The sequence below is a fragment of the Haliotis rubra genome, unplaced genomic scaffold (genome assembly GCF_003918875.1).
Source record: "Haliotis rubra isolate DU_JTF1 unplaced genomic scaffold, ASM391887v1 Scf43, whole genome shotgun sequence".
Taxonomy (NCBI): domain Eukaryota; kingdom Metazoa; phylum Mollusca; class Gastropoda; order Lepetellida; family Haliotidae; genus Haliotis; species Haliotis rubra.
The window spans coordinates 585780-603490 of NW_025767113.1; the positions used below are offsets into that span (position 1 = coordinate 585780).

At 41.2% G+C, this 17711-nt stretch overlaps 2 protein-coding genes across 3 annotated transcripts in view; one reads left to right on the forward strand and one right to left on the reverse strand.

Annotated features, from left to right (window-relative positions):
- Positions 1-1842: 1842 nt before the first annotated feature.
- LOC124289003 lies at positions 1843-11512 on the forward strand. 2 transcript variants are annotated; one of them, XM_046725600.1, is made up of 4 exons: positions 1843-2074; positions 8505-8651; positions 9190-9364; positions 10529-11512. In XM_046725600.1, the coding sequence occupies exons 1-4, from the start codon at positions 2020-2022 to the stop codon at positions 10545-10547; spliced, it is 396 nt and encodes a 131-aa protein (XP_046581556.1). In that variant the 5' UTR covers positions 1843-2019; the 3' UTR covers positions 10548-11512. The 2 variants fall into 2 exon arrangements, with proteins under 2 accessions (XP_046581556.1, XP_046581554.1); XM_046725598.1 differs by lacking the exon at positions 1843-2074 and adding an exon at positions 2144-3044.
- The window catches only part of LOC124288924 (double-stranded RNA-binding protein Staufen homolog), a 39070-nt gene continuing 32472 nt past the window's right edge, over positions 11114-17711 (reverse strand). The window contains exons 16-17 of the mRNA XM_046725515.1: positions 13497-13669; positions 11114-13029 (exon numbers count right to left, since the gene is read on the reverse strand). Coding sequence (XP_046581471.1) covers positions 12945-13029; positions 13497-13669 — 258 coding nt within the window. The 3' untranslated portion in view covers positions 11114-12944. The remainder of the gene's footprint in view (positions 13030-13496; positions 13670-17711) is intronic.

Sequence of the window (17711 nt, forward strand, 5' to 3'; positions counted from 1 at the left end):
TATTCCTGATAAATGACAATGTTGGATACAGTTTCTTCCAAAAAAAATTAACTTCTATTACAGCCCATATTGTAACTGAATCACCTGTGGGAGCCACACTCTAAGAGGAGGCACCTAGAATCACCACGTGTACACTGCATCACTCACACACACACACACAGGCTTCCAGGAAAATGGAAGTTGGACTTCTGTCTAGTCTAAATGTTGCTGTATCACACATACCCGGGAATTGTCAGGCTTGAGTAGCCAAAATCCCACATTTGTAATGGCTACACTTAAGACGCAAGAACGTTACTAGAATACACCTGTATCACGTTTCAGTTACATGGACAGTGCCCGCGGGACTGTCACAATAAAATGTAAGCGATGTGTTTCCCTGTTTCTTCAACATGATGATAACACAAGCTTAAAAGGCGGACGCGCGACATGATTTGAACCCCGAGTGCCATGACCAGGTGTACTTTTAACAACTGGAAATTCCAGTTATGGATATGAATCCGTTGGTATTTTGATCTGTTTCTATATTTTTGTGACGTTTTGTTATCAGCATTTAGAAATTATTTGGTGAAAAACACGTATGTACCATATCTTGTGCGTGTATTGTTGATTTGTTTTATATGATAGAAATACGTCTGTGTGACAATGTTCTCAGTCAAGATTTATAATATATGATATATTTGTGCTTGAAACCAGGTTTAACAAAAGCAGGACGTAAAATCCAACTACATGTATTCATCAGTCCATGTACTGTTGCGAATACCTTCCTACTGATAAAAGTCGGATGAGGAAAAGTTCACCGTACACCACGGATATCAACCAGCAAAAACACAAAGTCGACCTCCAAAGAAGCTTGCCGTCAAGACGGTTGAATTGAAAAGCTGCGTTGCGTTGTGAGTTAACATTAAAGAACGCGATACAATGTTGAATTAGGTTACGGATTGTTTCGATGCTGTCGAGCCTGTTGAAGTGGACACCAAGGACAGAACGCTTTCATAGTGGACTAAGGAGAGGCTGAATAAACCGCGAAGGAGGTTCCTTGTTTTTCAAATCACGATGAGCACGAGTTCATGGTCTGATAAACGTTTTGATGAATGAGTGAGTGAGTTTTAGTTTTACGCCGCTTTTAGCAATATCATGGTTTTTGACCAATGAAATTGATACATTAAGACATAATTATGACAAAGAAAGGTCAGACTCGAACACCTTAAAAATATACCTTAACACTAGCAGAGCGGTGCGAGCTTTAGCTTTACAATGACCGAGGCTGAAGCCAAGTAAACTTAGGGACCGTTTATAACTTATGGCTAGGGATGTGATGATGACTGGCATTTTTGTTCTTTCTTCTTTTTTTTTATTGTTCAGCAATTTTTTAAACATGTACGGGGGTGTCATTGATATTGTACATGCGAGGGGGCACTTAGAACCTGGTGTTGCCTTAATCTTTGTATGAATGTGAGCCAGTACATGAGTGTGATATTGATCGTTAGGACTTACGGTCGTCCGATCCTTCACTTCTAGCAGGGGACCCTAGGGGCCCGATTTCGATGTACCATATGTGGACAATGTGAGAAGCCCATGTCTGGTGTCCACGCCGTGATATTGATGGGATATTGCTAAAGGCGGCGTAAAACTGAATCCTCGCTCACTCACCCTTAACGTTGTGACCGGCGACGGACCAGGCGAGTATCTAGTCATGGCTTACACCTAACACTGGCCACGTGGAACAGCAAAACTAGTAGCTAACTGTAGTAGGGTCAGCTGATATGTGGGCATTTTACAAGAATGTTGAATTATTAAAACCGTTTTCATTACTCATACAAACAAATGGTTCCCCCATTCTCCTCAACCTGCCCCGGACCACGCCTATTCACGTGACAGGAGATACTGCGTGGAAATACCAGGCTGTCGTAACCCCAGGGAACTGAAACTACATGACGCGGAGTTTACGTACGATCTACTTTCATTTCACAGAGTCGTTTAGCGAACAAGGGGAATCCCCAATAAATTGCCTCATCTCACATGACTCGACCAACACACTTCCTTGATGGCAGTCACACTCTTCCGTGGATTTCACGTAATAACGCTCTCCTTTGCTGTCTGTTAAGCAGTTGGAGAAAGTCGTGATGTCAGTGGGAGTGTGCCACAACATGATCTTGTTTTTGTGCCGACCTGTGCTTCAGGTGAACACTCATTAGGGGAATTTACGTCACCTGTTCCAACAGTGTGCGTGTAACACACGGGACTTGGACCCTATCTCCTGCAGTGTGCGTGTAACACACGGGACTTGGACCCTTTCTCCTGTAGTGTGCGTGCAACACACATACTTGGACCCTTTCTCCTGCAGTGTGCGTGTAACTCACGGGACACGGACCCTTTCTCCTGCAGTGTGCGTGTAACACACGGGACTTGGACCCTTTCTCCTGCAGTGTACGTGTAACACATGGGACACGGACCCTTTCTCGTGCAGTGTGCGTGTAACACACATACTTGGACCCTTTCTCCTGTAGTGTACGTGCAACACACATACTTGGACCCTTTCTCCTGCAGTGTGCGTGTAACTCACGGGACTCGGACCCTTTCTCCTGCAGTGTGCGTGTAACACATACAACTCGGACCCTTTCTCCCGCAGTGTACGTGCAACATATACAACTTGGACCCTTTCTCCCGCAGTGTACGTGCAACACACAAACTTGGACCCTTTCTCCCGCAGTGTACGTGCAACATATACAACTTGGACCCTTTCTCCCGCAGTGTACGTGCAACACACACATAGAATCCAACACTGTGACATTTGAGTCGTCTTGGTCCTGTATCAATGGATAATGGCTTCACGTCTGTGATGGGCAACGAGTGCTCAGCGTTAGTGTCTGTTCTGACGGCGGTACTACATGCGATCGGACTGTACAGCCGCCACTGGTGCGTCGTTGTGGGAGCCCACAGACGTTACGGCGGCGGGGAGCAGTGGTTTGAAGGGCTGTGGCGGACGTGCGTGAAGAACACTACTACGGGCAGTTTCGACTGTATGGTCATACGTAACGTGCCAGGTACGTTTGATCTAGCTCATATCACTTAGGAATGTAAAGTTAACAGCCACATACAGAACATAACAGAATGTAGACACACAGAGCACATGGACCTTGCCATACAGAGCACATGGACCTTGCCATACAGAGCGCATGTACCTTGGCATACTTAACATAACATCAATCTAAAATACAGAGTATAACATCAACATCTCAGACAGAACAGAACATAAACCATCACCATGTTCCCTTGGTGCCTCATACCTGATAACCTCCCTGTACAATTATAGTCTTGATAACCATCACCATGTTCCTTTCTTGTCTGATGTCATACGTTTTCATACCTTGTGTGTTGTTTACGTTGTCAATGTGATGTGTGTTGTCTATATTGTCAGTGTGTTGTCTATGTTGTCAGTGTTATTTGTGTTGTTTACGTTGTCAGTGTGATGTGTGTTGTCTATTATGTCAATGTGATGTGTGTTGTCAGTGTGTTGTCTATGTTGTCAGTGTGTTGTCTTTGTTGTCAGTGTGTTGTCTGTTGTCAGTGTGTTGTCTTTGTTGTCAATGTGATGTGTGTTGGCAGTGTGTTGTCTATGTTGTCAGTGTGTTGTCTATGTTGTCAATGTGTTGTCTTTGTTGTCAGTGTGTTGTCTGTTGTCAGTGTGTTGTCTTTGTTGTCAATGTGATGTGTGTTGTCAGTGTGTTGTCTATGTTGTCAGTGTGTTGTCTTTGTTGTCAGTGTGTTGTCTGTTGTCAGTGTGTTGTCTATGTTGTCAGTGTTATTTGTGTTGTTTACGTTGTCAGTGTGATGTGTGTTGTCTATTATGTCAATGTGATGTGTGTTGTCAGTGTGTTGTCTATGTTGTCAGTGTGTTGTCTTTGTTGTCAGTGTGTTGTCTGTTGTCAGTGTGTTGTCTTTGTTGTCAATGTGATGTGTGTTGGCAGTGTGTTGTCTATGTTGTCAGTGTTTTGTCTATGTTGTCAATGTGTTGTCTTTGTTGTCAGTGTGTTGTCTGTTGTCAGTGTGTTGTCTTTGTTGTCAATGTGATGTGTGTTGTCAGTGTGTTGTTTATGTTGTCAGTGTGTTGTCTTTGTTGTCAGTGTGTTGTTTGTTGTCAGTGTGTTGTCGTTGTTGTCGATGTGATGTGTGTTGTCTATGTTGTCAATGTGTTGTCTACGTTGTCAATGTGATGTGTGTTGTCTATGTTGTCAGTGTGATGTATGTGTTGTCAGTGTGTTGTCTATGTTGTCAGTGTGTTGTCTTTGTTGTCAGTGTGTTGTCTATGTTGTCAGTGTGTTGTCAGTGTGATGTGTGTTGTCTACGTTGTCAGTGTGATGTGTGTTGTCTATGTTGTCAATGTGATGTGTGTTGTCTACGTTGTCTATGTGATGTGTGTTGTCTATGTTGTCAGTGTGTTGTCTATGTTGTCAATGTGATGTGTGTTGTCTATGTTGTCAGTGTGTTGTCTCACGTTGTCAATGTGATGTGTGTTGTCTATGTTGTCAGTGTGTTGTCTATGTTGTCAGTGTGTTGTCTATGTTGTCAATGTGATGTGTGTTGTCTATCTTGTCAATGTGATGTGTGTTGTCTATGTGTTGTCAATGTGATGTGTGTTGTCTATGTTGTCAGTGTGTTGTCTATGTTGTCAGTGTTGTCTACGTTGTCAGTGTGTTGTCTATGTTGTCAGTGTGTTGTCTATGTTGTCAATGTGAAGTGTGTTGTCTATGTGTTGTCAATGTGATGTGTGTTGTCTATGTTGTCAGTGTGATGTGTGTTGTCTACGTTGTCAATGTGATGTGTGTTGTCTATGTTGTCAGTGTGTTGTCTATGTTGTCAGTTTTGTCTATGTTGTCAATGTAATGTGTTGTCTATGTTGTCAGTGTGTTGTCAATGTAATGTGCTGTCTACGTTGTCAATGTGATGTGTGTTCTCTATGTTGTCAAGGTGATGTGTGTTGTCTATGTTGTCAGTGTTGTCTATGTTGTCAATGTGATGTGTGTTGTCTATGTTGTCAGTGTGTTGTGTGTTGTCTATGTTGTCAGTGTTGTCTATGTTGTCAATGTGATGTGTGTTGTCTATGTTGTCAATGTGATGTGTGTTGTCTATGTTGTCAATGTGATGTGTGTTGTCTATGTTGTCAATGTGATGTGTGTTGTCTATGTTGTCAATGTGATGTGTGTTGTCTATGTTGTCAATGTGATGTGTTGTCTATGTTGTCAATGTGATGTGTTGTCTATGTTGTCATGTGATGTGTGTTGTCTATGTTGTCAATGTGATGTGTGTTGTCTATGTTGTCAATGTGATGTGTGTTGTCTATGTTGTCAATGTGATGTGTGTTGTCTATGTTGTCAGTGTTGTCTATGTTGTCAATGTGATGTGTGTTGTCTATGTTGTCAATGTAATGGGTTGTCTATGTTGTCAATGTGATGTGTGTTGTCTATGTTGTCAATGTGATGTGTGTTGTTTATGTTGTCAATGTGATGTGTGTTGTCTATGTTGTCAATGTGATGTGTGTTGTCTATGTTGTCAGTGTGTGATGTGTTGTCTATGTGTGTGTGTTGTCTATGTGTCAATGTGATGTTGTCTATGTTGTCAAATGATGATGTTGTCTATTCTGTTGTCAATGTGATGTGTGTTGTCTATGTTGTCAATGTGATGTGTGTTGTCTATGTTGTCAATGTGATGTGTGTTGTCTATGTTGTCAGTGTGATGTGTGTTGTCTATGTTGTCAATGTGATGTGTGTTGTCTATGTTGTCAATGTGATGTGTGTTGTCTATGTTGTCAATGTGATGTGTGTTGTCTATGTTGTCAATGTGATGTGTGTTGTCTATGTTGTCAGTGTTGTCTATGTTGTCAATGTGATGTGTGTTGTCTATGTTGTCAGTGTGTTTTGTGATTGTTATGTTGTCAATGTGATGTGTGTTGTCTATGTTGTCAGTGTGTTGTCTATGTTGTCAATGTGATGTGTGTTGTCTATGTTGTCAATGTAATGTGTGTTGTCTATGTTGTCAATGTGATGTGTGTTGTCTATGTTGTCAATGTGATGTGTGTTGTCTATGTTGTCAATGTGATGTGTGTTGTCTATGTTGTCAAGGTGATGTGTGTTGTCTATGTTGTCAGTGTTGTCTATGTTGTCAATGTGATGTGTGTTGTCTATGTTTTCAGTGTGTTGTGTCTATGTTGTCAGTGTGATGTGTTGTCTATGTCAATGTGATGTGTTGTCTATGTTGTCAATGTGATGTGTGTTGTCTATGTTGTCAATGTGATGTGTGTTGTCTATGTTGTCAATGTGTTGTGTGTGTTGTCTATGTTGTCAATGTGATGTGTGTTGTCTATGTTGTCAATGTGATGTGTGTTGTCTATGTTGTCAGTGTGATGTGTGTTGTCTATGTTGTCAATGTGATGTGTGTTGTCTATGTTGTCAGTGTGATGTGTGTTGTCTACGTTGTCAATGTGATGTGTGTTGTCTATGTTGTCAGTGTGTTGTCTATGTTGTCAATGTGATGTGTGTTGTCTATGTTGTCAGTGTGTTGTCTATGTGATCATTGTGTGTGTCATGTGTTGTCAATGTGATGTGTGTTGTCTATGTTTTCAGTGTGTTGTCTATGTTGTCAATGTGATGTGTGTTGTCTATGTTGTCAGTGTGATTTGTGCTGTCTATGTTGTCAATGTGATGTGTGTTGTCTATGTTGTCAGTGTGTTGTCTATGTTGTCAATGTGATGTGTGTTGTCTATGTGTTGTCAATGTGATGTGTGTTGTCTATGTTGTCAGTGTGATTTGTGCTGTCTGCGTTGTCAATGTGATGTGTGTTGTCTATGTTTTCAGTGTGTTGTCTATGTTGTCAGTGTGATTTGTGTTGTCAGTGTGTTGTCTATGTTGTCAGTGTTGTCAATGTGATGTGTGTTGTTTATGTTGTCAATGTGATGTGTGTTGTCTATGTTGTCAATGTGGTGTGTGTTGTCTATGTTGTCAATGTGATGTGTGTTGTCTATGTTGTCAATGTGATGTGTGTTGTCTATGCTGTCAGTGTGATGTGTGTTGTCTATGTTGTCAATGTGATGTGTGTTGTCTATGTGTTGTCAATGTGATGTGTGTTGTCAATGTGATGTGTGTTGTCTACGTTGTCAATGTGATGTGTGTTGTCTACGTTGTCAATGTGATGTGTTGTCTTTGTTGTCAATGTGATGTGTGTTGTCTATGTTGTCAGTGTGTTGTCTATGTTGTCAATGTAATGTGTTGTCTATGTTGTCAGTGTGTTGTCAATGTAATGTGTTGTCTATGTTGTCAATGTAATGGGTTGTCTATGTTGTCAATGTGATGTGTGTTGTCTATGTTGTCAATGTAATGGGTTGTCTATGTTGTCAATGTGATGTGATGTTGTTTATGTTGTCAATGTGATGTGTGTTGTCTGTGTTGTCAATGTGATGTGTGTTGTTTATGTTGTCAAGGTGATGTGTGTTGTCAGTGTGTTGTCAATGTGATGTTTGTTGTCAGTGTGTTGTCTATGTTGTCAATGTGATGTGTTGTGTACGTTGTCAATGTGATGTGTGTTGTCTATGTTGTCAATGTGATGTGTGTTGTTTATGTTGTCAATGTGATGTGTGTTGTCTATGTTGTCATGTTGTGTTGTCTATGTTGTCAGTGTGTTGTCTATGTTGTCAATGTGTGATGTGTGTTGTCTATGTTGTCAATGTGTGTGTGTGTTGTCTATGTTGTCAATGTGATGTGTGTTGTCTATGTTGTCAATGTGATGTATGTTGTCTATGTAATGTCAGTGTGTTGTCTATGTTGTCAGTGTGTTGTCTATGTTGTCATGTGTGTGTTGTCTATGTTGTCAGTGTGTTGTCTATGTTGTCAGTGTGTTGTCTATGTTGTCAGTGTGATGTGTGTCTGTTATGTTGTCAGTTGTGTGATGTTGTTGTTATGTTGTCATGTTGTGATGTGTGTGTTGTCTATGTTGTCAGTGTGTTGTCTATGTTGTCAGTGTGTTGTGATGTCAATGTGTTGTCTATGTTGTCAAGGTGATGTGTGTTGTCTATGTTGTCAGTGTGTTGTCTACGTTGTTAATGTGATGTGTGTTGTCTACGTTGTCAATGTGATGTGTTATCTACGTTGTCAATGTGATGTGTGTTGTCTATGTTGTCAATGTGATGTGTGATGTGATGTGTGTTGTCTATGTTGTCAATGTAATGTGTTGTCTATGTTGTCAGTGTGTTGTCAATGTAATGTGTTGTCTATGTTGTCAATGTAATGGGTTGTCTATGTTGTCAATGTGATGTGTGTTGTTTATGTTGTCAATGTGATGTGTGTTGTCAATGTGATGTGTGTTGTCTATGTTGTCAGTGTGATGTGTGTTGTCTATGTTGTCAGTGTGTTGTCAATGTGATGTGTGTTGTCTATGTGTTGTCAGTGTGTTGTCTGTGTTGTCAATGTGATGTGTGTTGTCTATGTTGTCAGTGTGACGTTTCCATGTTGCAGCATGGCTGCTGTGTGTGCAGATCCTGGTAAGCCTGAGTTTCGGGGGAGCCTTGCTGTCGGCGCTGATGAAGCTGCTCTATCACTTCAATCCTTTCTGTAACAGCCGGGGAATTGTTGCCGGCGTCATAATGATGTCATTCGTTGATGGTAAGGCAAAACACCCGTTTGTCAGGCAAGCATCCCATTAGTGAGTGAGTGAGACAAATTTATTGTGTCCAGGTTTTCGGTTGTTGTCTAGCTTAAAGCTGTAGCCCCAAGTGATACTTCAGCACTCTCAAGATGAGTGTGTGGTTTATGAGAGTGTAATTGTTCATCATAAAAAAACATGACAGTTGATAATATAACTTGTATATTAAAATAACCTTATATGTAGCTGTCAGCGCCATCACTGCTATACCACAACTCATAGATAGGATTGATCATGCATCCGACACACCAATGGTTGATACCGTTAACCAGATCAGCCACTCGTACTCAACCAAGACCAGACAGATTGGGGCTATTCGTATATCAGAGGGTCTCTGTAGAATTGCCAAGTAAGGACAATAAGATATTCTCCAGTAGCCAGTGTTTGTACAAACCAACAGGGTCAGTGTGTAGCCAGCATATATGGGATCATTGGGCGAAGGCTGAGACAAACATATTGCTGATATATGTTGATTACTAACTGTGATACCTCATGCAGCGTTCATGCTCCTGTTTGCTGTGAGCATTTATGCAACAAACTACGGGGAACGTCACATGCTGTCGTCATCACCACCGCACCTCGTCTGTCAGCTGTCATGGAGCTTTGTCATAGAGACGGTTGCCATGGTGTCTAGTGTGGCCATGGGATCACTAGCCCTGTGCACCAATAGAAGGTAAGTAGCTTCAGTCAAACTCTTCATTACCCAGTGTACCTCCAGAAGGTGTGTAGCTTCAGTCAAACTCTTCATTACCCAGTGTACCTCCAGAAGGTGTGTAGCTTCAGTCAAACTCTTCATTACCCAGTGTACCTCCAGAAGGTGTGTAGCTTCAGTCAAACTCTTCATTACCCAGTGTACATCCAGAAAGTGTGTAGCTTCAGTCAAACTCTTCATGACCCAGTGTACATCCAGAAGGTGTAGCTTCAGTCAAACTCTTCATTACCCAGTGTACCTCCAGAAAGTGTGTAGCTTCAGTCAAACTCTTCATGACCCAGTGTACCTCCAGAAAGTGTGTAGCTTCAGTCAAACTCTTCATTACCCAGTGTACCTCCAGAAAGTGTGTAGCTTCAGTCAAACTCTTCATTACCCATTGTACATCCAGAAGGTGTAGCTTCAGTCAAACTCTTCATTACCCATTGTACATCCAGAAGGTGTAGCTTCAGTCAAACTCTTCATTACCCATTGTACATCCAGAAAGTGTGTAGCTTCAGTCAAACTCTTCATTACCCAGTGTACCTCCAGAAAGTGTGTAGCTTCAGTCAAACTCTTCATTACCCAGTGTACATCCAGAAAGTGTGTAGCTTCAGTCAAACTCTTCATGACCCAGTGTACCTCCAGAAAGTGTGTAGCTTCAGTCAAACTCTTCATGACCCAGTGTACCTCCAGAAAGTGTGTAGCTTCAGTCAAACTCTTCATTACCCATTGTACATCCAGAAGGTGTAGCTTCAGTCAAACTCTTCATTACCCATTGTACATCCAGAAAGTGTGTAGCTTCAGTCAAACTCTTCATTACCCAGTGTACCTCCAGAAAGTGTGTAGCTTCAGTCAAACTCTTCATTACCCAGTGTACATCCAGAAAGTGTGTAGCTTCAGTCAAACTCTTCATGACCCAGTGTACCTCCAGAAAGTGTGTAGCTTCAGTCAAACTCTTCATTACCCAGTGTATCTCCAGAACATAACCTGTTGGTAACCAACACTTGTTTTCTATTGCTGCGTAGCCTGTCAAGGTAATTGGTAAGATTCCCTTTCCTCTGTCAGCTTTCCAGTGTGTTGTAAAGACTCTGTGACCACCACATGGTGCCTCCAGCACATTCTGAACAGCTGTGTCTCTTCTTCCAGGGAATACACAGAAATCTGACACCAGACCCAGCCGTAGCTGAAGAGAACATTACACAACACAATGGATGGTTGCATCAAGTACCTGGCTGTTAGAACATGTAGATTATGTTAATCCTTAATAAACGCTTGATGTAAACAGAGTTCATAGTATGACACTGCAATGTTCCTCTCATACCTTTATGATACGACTGACGGATACTGACTGGCCACAGGTCAGATACTTGTCAGCTCTCTCATGTCAGTCAGGAATACTCAACCAATAACACTGAGGCCCGAAAACAATCAAACCTGGCCCACTCATCAGCACAAAGTGATTTTAGTGCTACGACTATCTTAGCCTATGTTGGAGCATGGGAGTTACAATCATTGTAGCACTAAGATTGCTTTGTGCAAGTGTGCAGCCTAGGGTCTCAGAGCTTCAAGGTGAGAATAGGTACCCAGCAAGACATGGACAAACATGTGACCCACAGTGGTTCTTCCAGCTGACAATAGGTACCATGCAGCATGTGTCTGTAGCTCTCAATATTGACAACTGGATTTGTCTGGACAAGACTGAATTGCAGAAAAATGAACACACAACACCCATTTCAGCTTTGTCAATAAATTTTTATTTTGACAAATAGCTGAAGGTTTTGTGAAGAAGTGTGTTTTACTATTGCAGAATACTGACAAAATAGTTAGCAAATGGATAACAACAGCAAAACACACTAAGCATATACTCCTTACCAATGGAAGAATTAGTTCACCCTCAAAATAACAAGTACCACAAGTACTGGCGAATATAGGTGCCAGCAACACCCAGCACACAACATAACATTCAAAAGGAGGTGGATTTTACCAAACCAAGGAACAATGTACAGACCCAGACATGTTTGATCTGCTTCCTAACATCGATGCCATTGGCAATACAGAGTCTATGCTTGCTCCTGTCTGGTAAAGTTATCAAATTCTGACAAGTGAGCATCATCCAAAATATGACAAAAAGTAAAATAACTGCAAATTTTGCTTGACGCTTCATTTCTGGCCTACATCCATTGGTAAGAAAATTCAGCTGGTGAATGCCCAGTCAGTACAAGACTGGGTATTACCATAAAACAAGGACAGAAAATAATAAATGCCATTATATATCGACTCAAAACAACTAGATCTCATGTAAAAAAGTATAACTCAAAACTCATAAAAGAAAACTTTCTTCAGACAATTTGTTTAATTTGATCATATGAATTTAGCTGATGATGACAATTTTTGTTCTGTTAACTCTGTCTTCAACATCAGATCCATGGAGTGATATCGGAGACACATTTTGAAAATGTTTTGATTTATGGGGATTACCTTCATATAAGTCAAAACAAGCCAACAATTTGTCTGAATCAAGCAGCAAAGAGCGGTTTAGATCTAGGAGTCGATATAGAAATACAGCATGAACAATCTTAATCCGAATTTCTGGCCCTTTGAAGATAACCAGGAACCAGTGAAGAACCACGACAACATTAAGTTATGTTCACACACGATGATGGAAGTGACATGGTCATCTGTCAAAGGGCAATGTAGAACAATTGGGGCACAATACCTAATCAACAACACTTGGCTGTCAAACCCTTGATAAACAAGTCCTGCAGTATCCCTCCAAATTAACCCTCTACACATGAAAAGCACCAAATTCTGCATTTGCCCATAGCTCCCTGGCATAACCTCAACATGTGTAAGAATCAGTTCTGCTTTCTTGCTTTGCACTTTCGTTCTTTTTGAAACACATGAAATAAAGTAAGCACTCTCACATTAGAATGTTGAATCAAAGACTAGTACAGTGAACATAGGATGATTAGACAAGCAGTGTGCAGCCATGCTGGATACAAAGGGAAGACAACAACTGGGAAAACTGGGGCCAGACAGCATCACCAAACAATATTAGTGCAACATTCATAGTTTGTAAAACTTTTAAAAATCACTGTGCCTACATAAAACCACTGGAAGTAGCAATATTATAAGCGCTGAATTTATCAAGGAAATTGAATTTATTCAAGAGTTAACCCCTTTCCTTGCCCCTTTAATCAGTTGTCTCCCCTTTGACCATACCTCCAGGGCAAAATGTCTACTTAGGTTACAGTAGCACAGGTCTCTGCAGATTACCATGTAGGTGATCCAGCCCCCACACTTAGAGATGAACCGGGTTAGAGAGATCAGGCTACAGATGCTTATCTAGAAAAGTACAAAGATAGAAACAACAGCGGGCTGGCAGCATACAACCTTGTCTTGCACAATTTCTTATTATGCACAATTATTTAGAGAATATTTGCTTTTGCACCTGGCTAAATAATGTTTTTGATAGGGATCTTTCCTTAACCCAAATACACAGAGACTGTCCCTGCTACAGATTGTCCTCCACAGGAACACAAGACAAGGCTGCCGCCAGGCTCTATTCCTTCTGCATCAGCTGGCTCGTTGCCCCGCCTAGTGTCGGCAGGGGGATGCTGGTGTTGATCTCAGACTTTATCTGCAACCTGCAACATTAATGCCAAATAAACTTTTCATAGAATCACGTGTGACTCGGCTTCCCTACACAAGGTGATCTCTTCCCATACGACTTGCTCTCTGTCTATGTGTGACTTACTATGGGCTGGGAAGACAAATAAGACAAGTAAACGAAAAATTCCCCAACAGTAACGCGCAAACAGAACACTAATATTGATTGGTTAAATGGAAGAATTCCCCACAGTAATGGGTAAACAGAACACTAATATTGATTGGTTAAATGGAAGAATTCCCCACAGTAATGGGTAAACAGAACACTATATTGATTGGTCAAATGGAAGAATTCCCCACTAAATATTTGTTTGATATGATGAAAACAACTGCTATTATCAAGAATTTAGCTTTAGCTTTAGCTGACATAGGTAGGGACCCTAGGTAGGGTCAGAGGTCAGATGACCAAGTAGTGAATTTAGACATGCCCCTTTCGAAAACTCACCCATCTCCAATGTGTTTCTTATCTTCAATGTAGTAGCCCATATCCGACAACATTTTGAGAGCAGCGAGCGAGGCGTTGTCCCGGGAGGTTTCAGGGGTGGTTCCAGAGCCGTGATGGACCTGAGGGGGGTTGGTAGACAGCGAAAGTCGGCTTAGATGCTCCTTGCTGTTGTTCTGTTACAAACAACATAATAAGAGTGTCCCATAAACAACGTCAACATCACACTGCTACAATATGTCCCAGCTGAGCTTGTACAGCAGTATCAGAACCATTCTGACAATGCTGACATTTACCTTACAATTATAATGTACAAAGTTAGAAGCATAACTTGTGTGTAATTAAAATTACAACAAGCATTGTCACTAAGGTGACATAATCCCCGCCGCAAATTATCAAATCTTTCTTATAAAGTAATGAAAGTTTAAGATGAAGTTAAATGTCAACAAAAACATGACCAGTCAACCTCTCTTGATATCTTGCTCTTTAGCTGTTCAAACACACACATATTTTCAAGACTGACTTTGACCTTGACATGGATGTCATAGTGTATGAAATATGCCAAAATAGTACTAAAGAAATTGCTGATGGAAAACATTCAAGGGAAGTCATGAAAGTCTATGAAGAAAATCCAGTGAACCGTTCTTGAAATTTCAGGCTGACAATTCAGGTTAACATGCTGAAATCTTTAAAGTGTCGTCGTGACCCTGAAAATTAAGTGAAGGTCACCAAAATTGACTGGGCCCTGGGCCTTCCTTAGATGAAGCTTGGTGTCGAATATGAAGAAAATCCAGTGAATATTTTTTGCGATATCTTGCTGACTATCCTAACATGCAATTTAACATGCTGACATCTTTAAAGTGTCGTCATGACCTTGAAAATTAAGTGAAGGTCACCAAAATCGACCGGGCCCTGCGCCTTCCCTGGATAAAGCTTGGTGTCAAATATGAAGAAACTCCATTGAATGGTTCTCCAGGCATCTTGCCTTCAAAGTGTCTCTGTGACCTTGAAAATTAAGTGAAGGTCACCAAAATCGACTGGGCCCTGCGCCTTCCCTGGATAAAGCTTGGTGTCAAATATGAAGAAACTCCATTGAATGGTTCTCCAGGCATCTCGCCTTCAAAGTGTCTCTATGACCTTGAAAATTAAGTGAAGGTCACCAAAACTGACTGGGCCCTGCACATTCCCTAGATAATGCTTGGTGTCAAATATGAAGAAAATTCAGGGAACGGTTCTTAAGGTATTGAATATGAAGAAAATCAAGTGAATGGTTCTTGAGATAGCTTAACATGAAGGTAAAACATTAAAGTCCCCTTGTGACCTTGAAATCAAGGTCAAGGTCACCAAACCTGACCTGACTGACCTTTCTTATACTGTGATGAACCTAGGTACCAAATATGAAAAGAATCCAGTGAAGGGTGCTTAAGATATTCCAATTCGTACGTACGTACGAAGCCTAATACTATATCCCCAGCTTCGCACTAAACACGAGGCAGGGGATAAATACAGTCAAACACTGCTATGTCAAGGTCAGTGGGACCAACATAGTCTTTAGATATCCAAGGTTCCACACAACCACAAACTGACGAAATAAGGAGCTTGGATCAAGTTATTACTTCAAGACAACAGGTTTGACACAGCAATATTTGACTGTACATACACTCAACACATACACAAACCTTACACACCCAGTAGAACTACTTCATTGTTCCTTGTCACAACTTTTCAATAACACAAACAATCACACTTTTGTTCTTATTTTGCTAATACATACAAACAAATACATAAAGGTAAATCAAAACAGTAGGCCAAGCTATTAATCAACAGAGTGCAAATGAATCTGTGTTACTGGTGGTTGTAAGGTCTACACCGATCTAACCAGTGATTGTCAGGTCTACACTGAACTAACCAGTGATTGTCAGGTCTACACTGATCTAGTCAGTGATGGTCAGGTCTTGATCTAAACAGTGATGGTCAGGTCTACACTGATCTAGTCAGTGATTGTCAGGTCTACACTGATCTAGTCAGTGATTGTCAGGTCTACACTGATCTAGTCAGTGATTGTCAGGTCTACACTGATCTAGTCAGTGATTGTCAGGTCTACATTGATCTAGTCAGTGATTGTCAGGTCTACACTGATCTAGTCAGTGATTGTCAGGTCTACACTGATCTAACAGTGATTGTCAGGTCTACACTGATCTAAGCAGTGATTGTCAGGTCTACACTGATCTAACAGTGATTGTCAGGTCTACACTACAGTGACTGATACACTGAGTCAGTGATTGTCAGGTCTACACTGATCTAGTCAGTGATTGTCAGGTCTACATTGATGTAGTCAGTGATTGTCAGGTCTACATTGATCTAGTAAGTGAATGTCAGGTCTACACTGATCTAACCAGTGATTGTCAGGTCTACACTGATCTAACCAGTGATTGTCAGGTCTACATTGATCTAGTAAGTGAATGTCAGGTCTACACTGATCTAGTCAGTGATTGTCAGGTCTACATTGATCTAACCAGTGATTGTCAGGTCTACGCTGATCTAACAGTGATTGTCAGGTCTACGCAGATCTAGTCAGTGATTGTCAGGTCTACATTGATCTAACCAGTGATTGTCAGGTCTACACTGATCTAACCAGTGATTGTCAGGTCTACATTGATCTAACCAGTGATTGTCAGGTCTACATTGATCTAACCAGTGAATGTCAGGTCTACATTGATCTAACCAGTGAATGTCAGGTCTACACTGGTTAGATCAATGTAGACCTGACATTCACTGGTTAGATCAGTGTAGACCTGACAATCACTGGTTAGATCAGTGTAGACCTGACAATCACTTACTAGATCAGTGTAGACCTGACAATCACTGGTTAGGTCGATGTAGACCTGACAATCACTGACTAGATCAGTGTAGACCTGACAATCACTGACTAGATCAGTGTAGACCTGACAATCACTAGTTAGATCAGTGTAGACCTGACAATTACTGACTAGATCTACGTAGACCTGACCATCACTGTTACATCAATGTAGACCTGACATTCACTGGTTAGATCAGTGTAGACCTGACAATCACTGACTAGATCAGTGTAGACCTGACAATAACTGGTTAGATCAGTGTAGACCTGACAATCACTGACTAGATGAGTGTAGACCTGACAATCACTAGTTAGATCAGTGTAGACCTGACTATCACTGACTAGATCAGTGTAGACCTGACAATCACTGGTTAGATCAGTGTAGACCTGACAATCACTTACTAGATCAATGTAGACCTGACAATCACTGGTTAGATCAGTGTAGACCTGACAATCACTGACTAGATCAGTGTAGACCTGACAATCACTGGTTACATCAGTGTAGACCTGACAATCACTGTTAGATCAATGTAAACCTGACAATCACTGTTAGATCAGTGTAGACCTGACAATCACTGACTAGATCAGTGTAGACCTGACAATCACTGACTAGGTCAATGTAGACCTGACAATCACTGGTTAGATCAATGTAGACCTGACAATCACTGTTAGATCAGTGTAGACCTGACAATCACTGACTAGATCAGTGTAGACCTGACAATCACTGGTTAGATCAGTGTAGACTTGACAATCACTGACTAGATCAGTGTAGACCTGACAATCACTGACTAGATCAGTGTAGACCTGACAATCACTGACTAGATCAGTGTAGACCTGACAATCACTGACTAGATCAGTGTATACCTGACAATCACTGACTAGATCAGTGTAGACCTGACAATCACTGGTTAGATCAGTGTAGACCTGACAATCACTGACTTGATCAGTGTAGACCTGACAATCACTGTTAGATCAGTGTAGACCTGACAATCACTGGTTAGATCAGTGTAGACCTGACAATCACTGTTTAGATCAGTGTAGACCTGACAATCACTGTTAGATCAGTGTAGACCTGACAATCACTGGTTAGATCAATGTAGACCTGACATTCACTGGTTAGATCAGTGTAGACCTGACAATCACTGGTTAGATCAATGTAGACCTGACAATCACTGGTTAGATCAGTGTAGACCTGACAATTACTGTTAGATCAGTGTAGACCTGACATTCACTGGTTAGATCAATGTAGACCTGACATTCACTGGTTAGATCAATGTAGACCTGACAATCACTGGTTAGATCAATGTAGACCTGACAATCACTGGTTAGATCAGTGTAGACCTGACAATCACTGGTTAGAT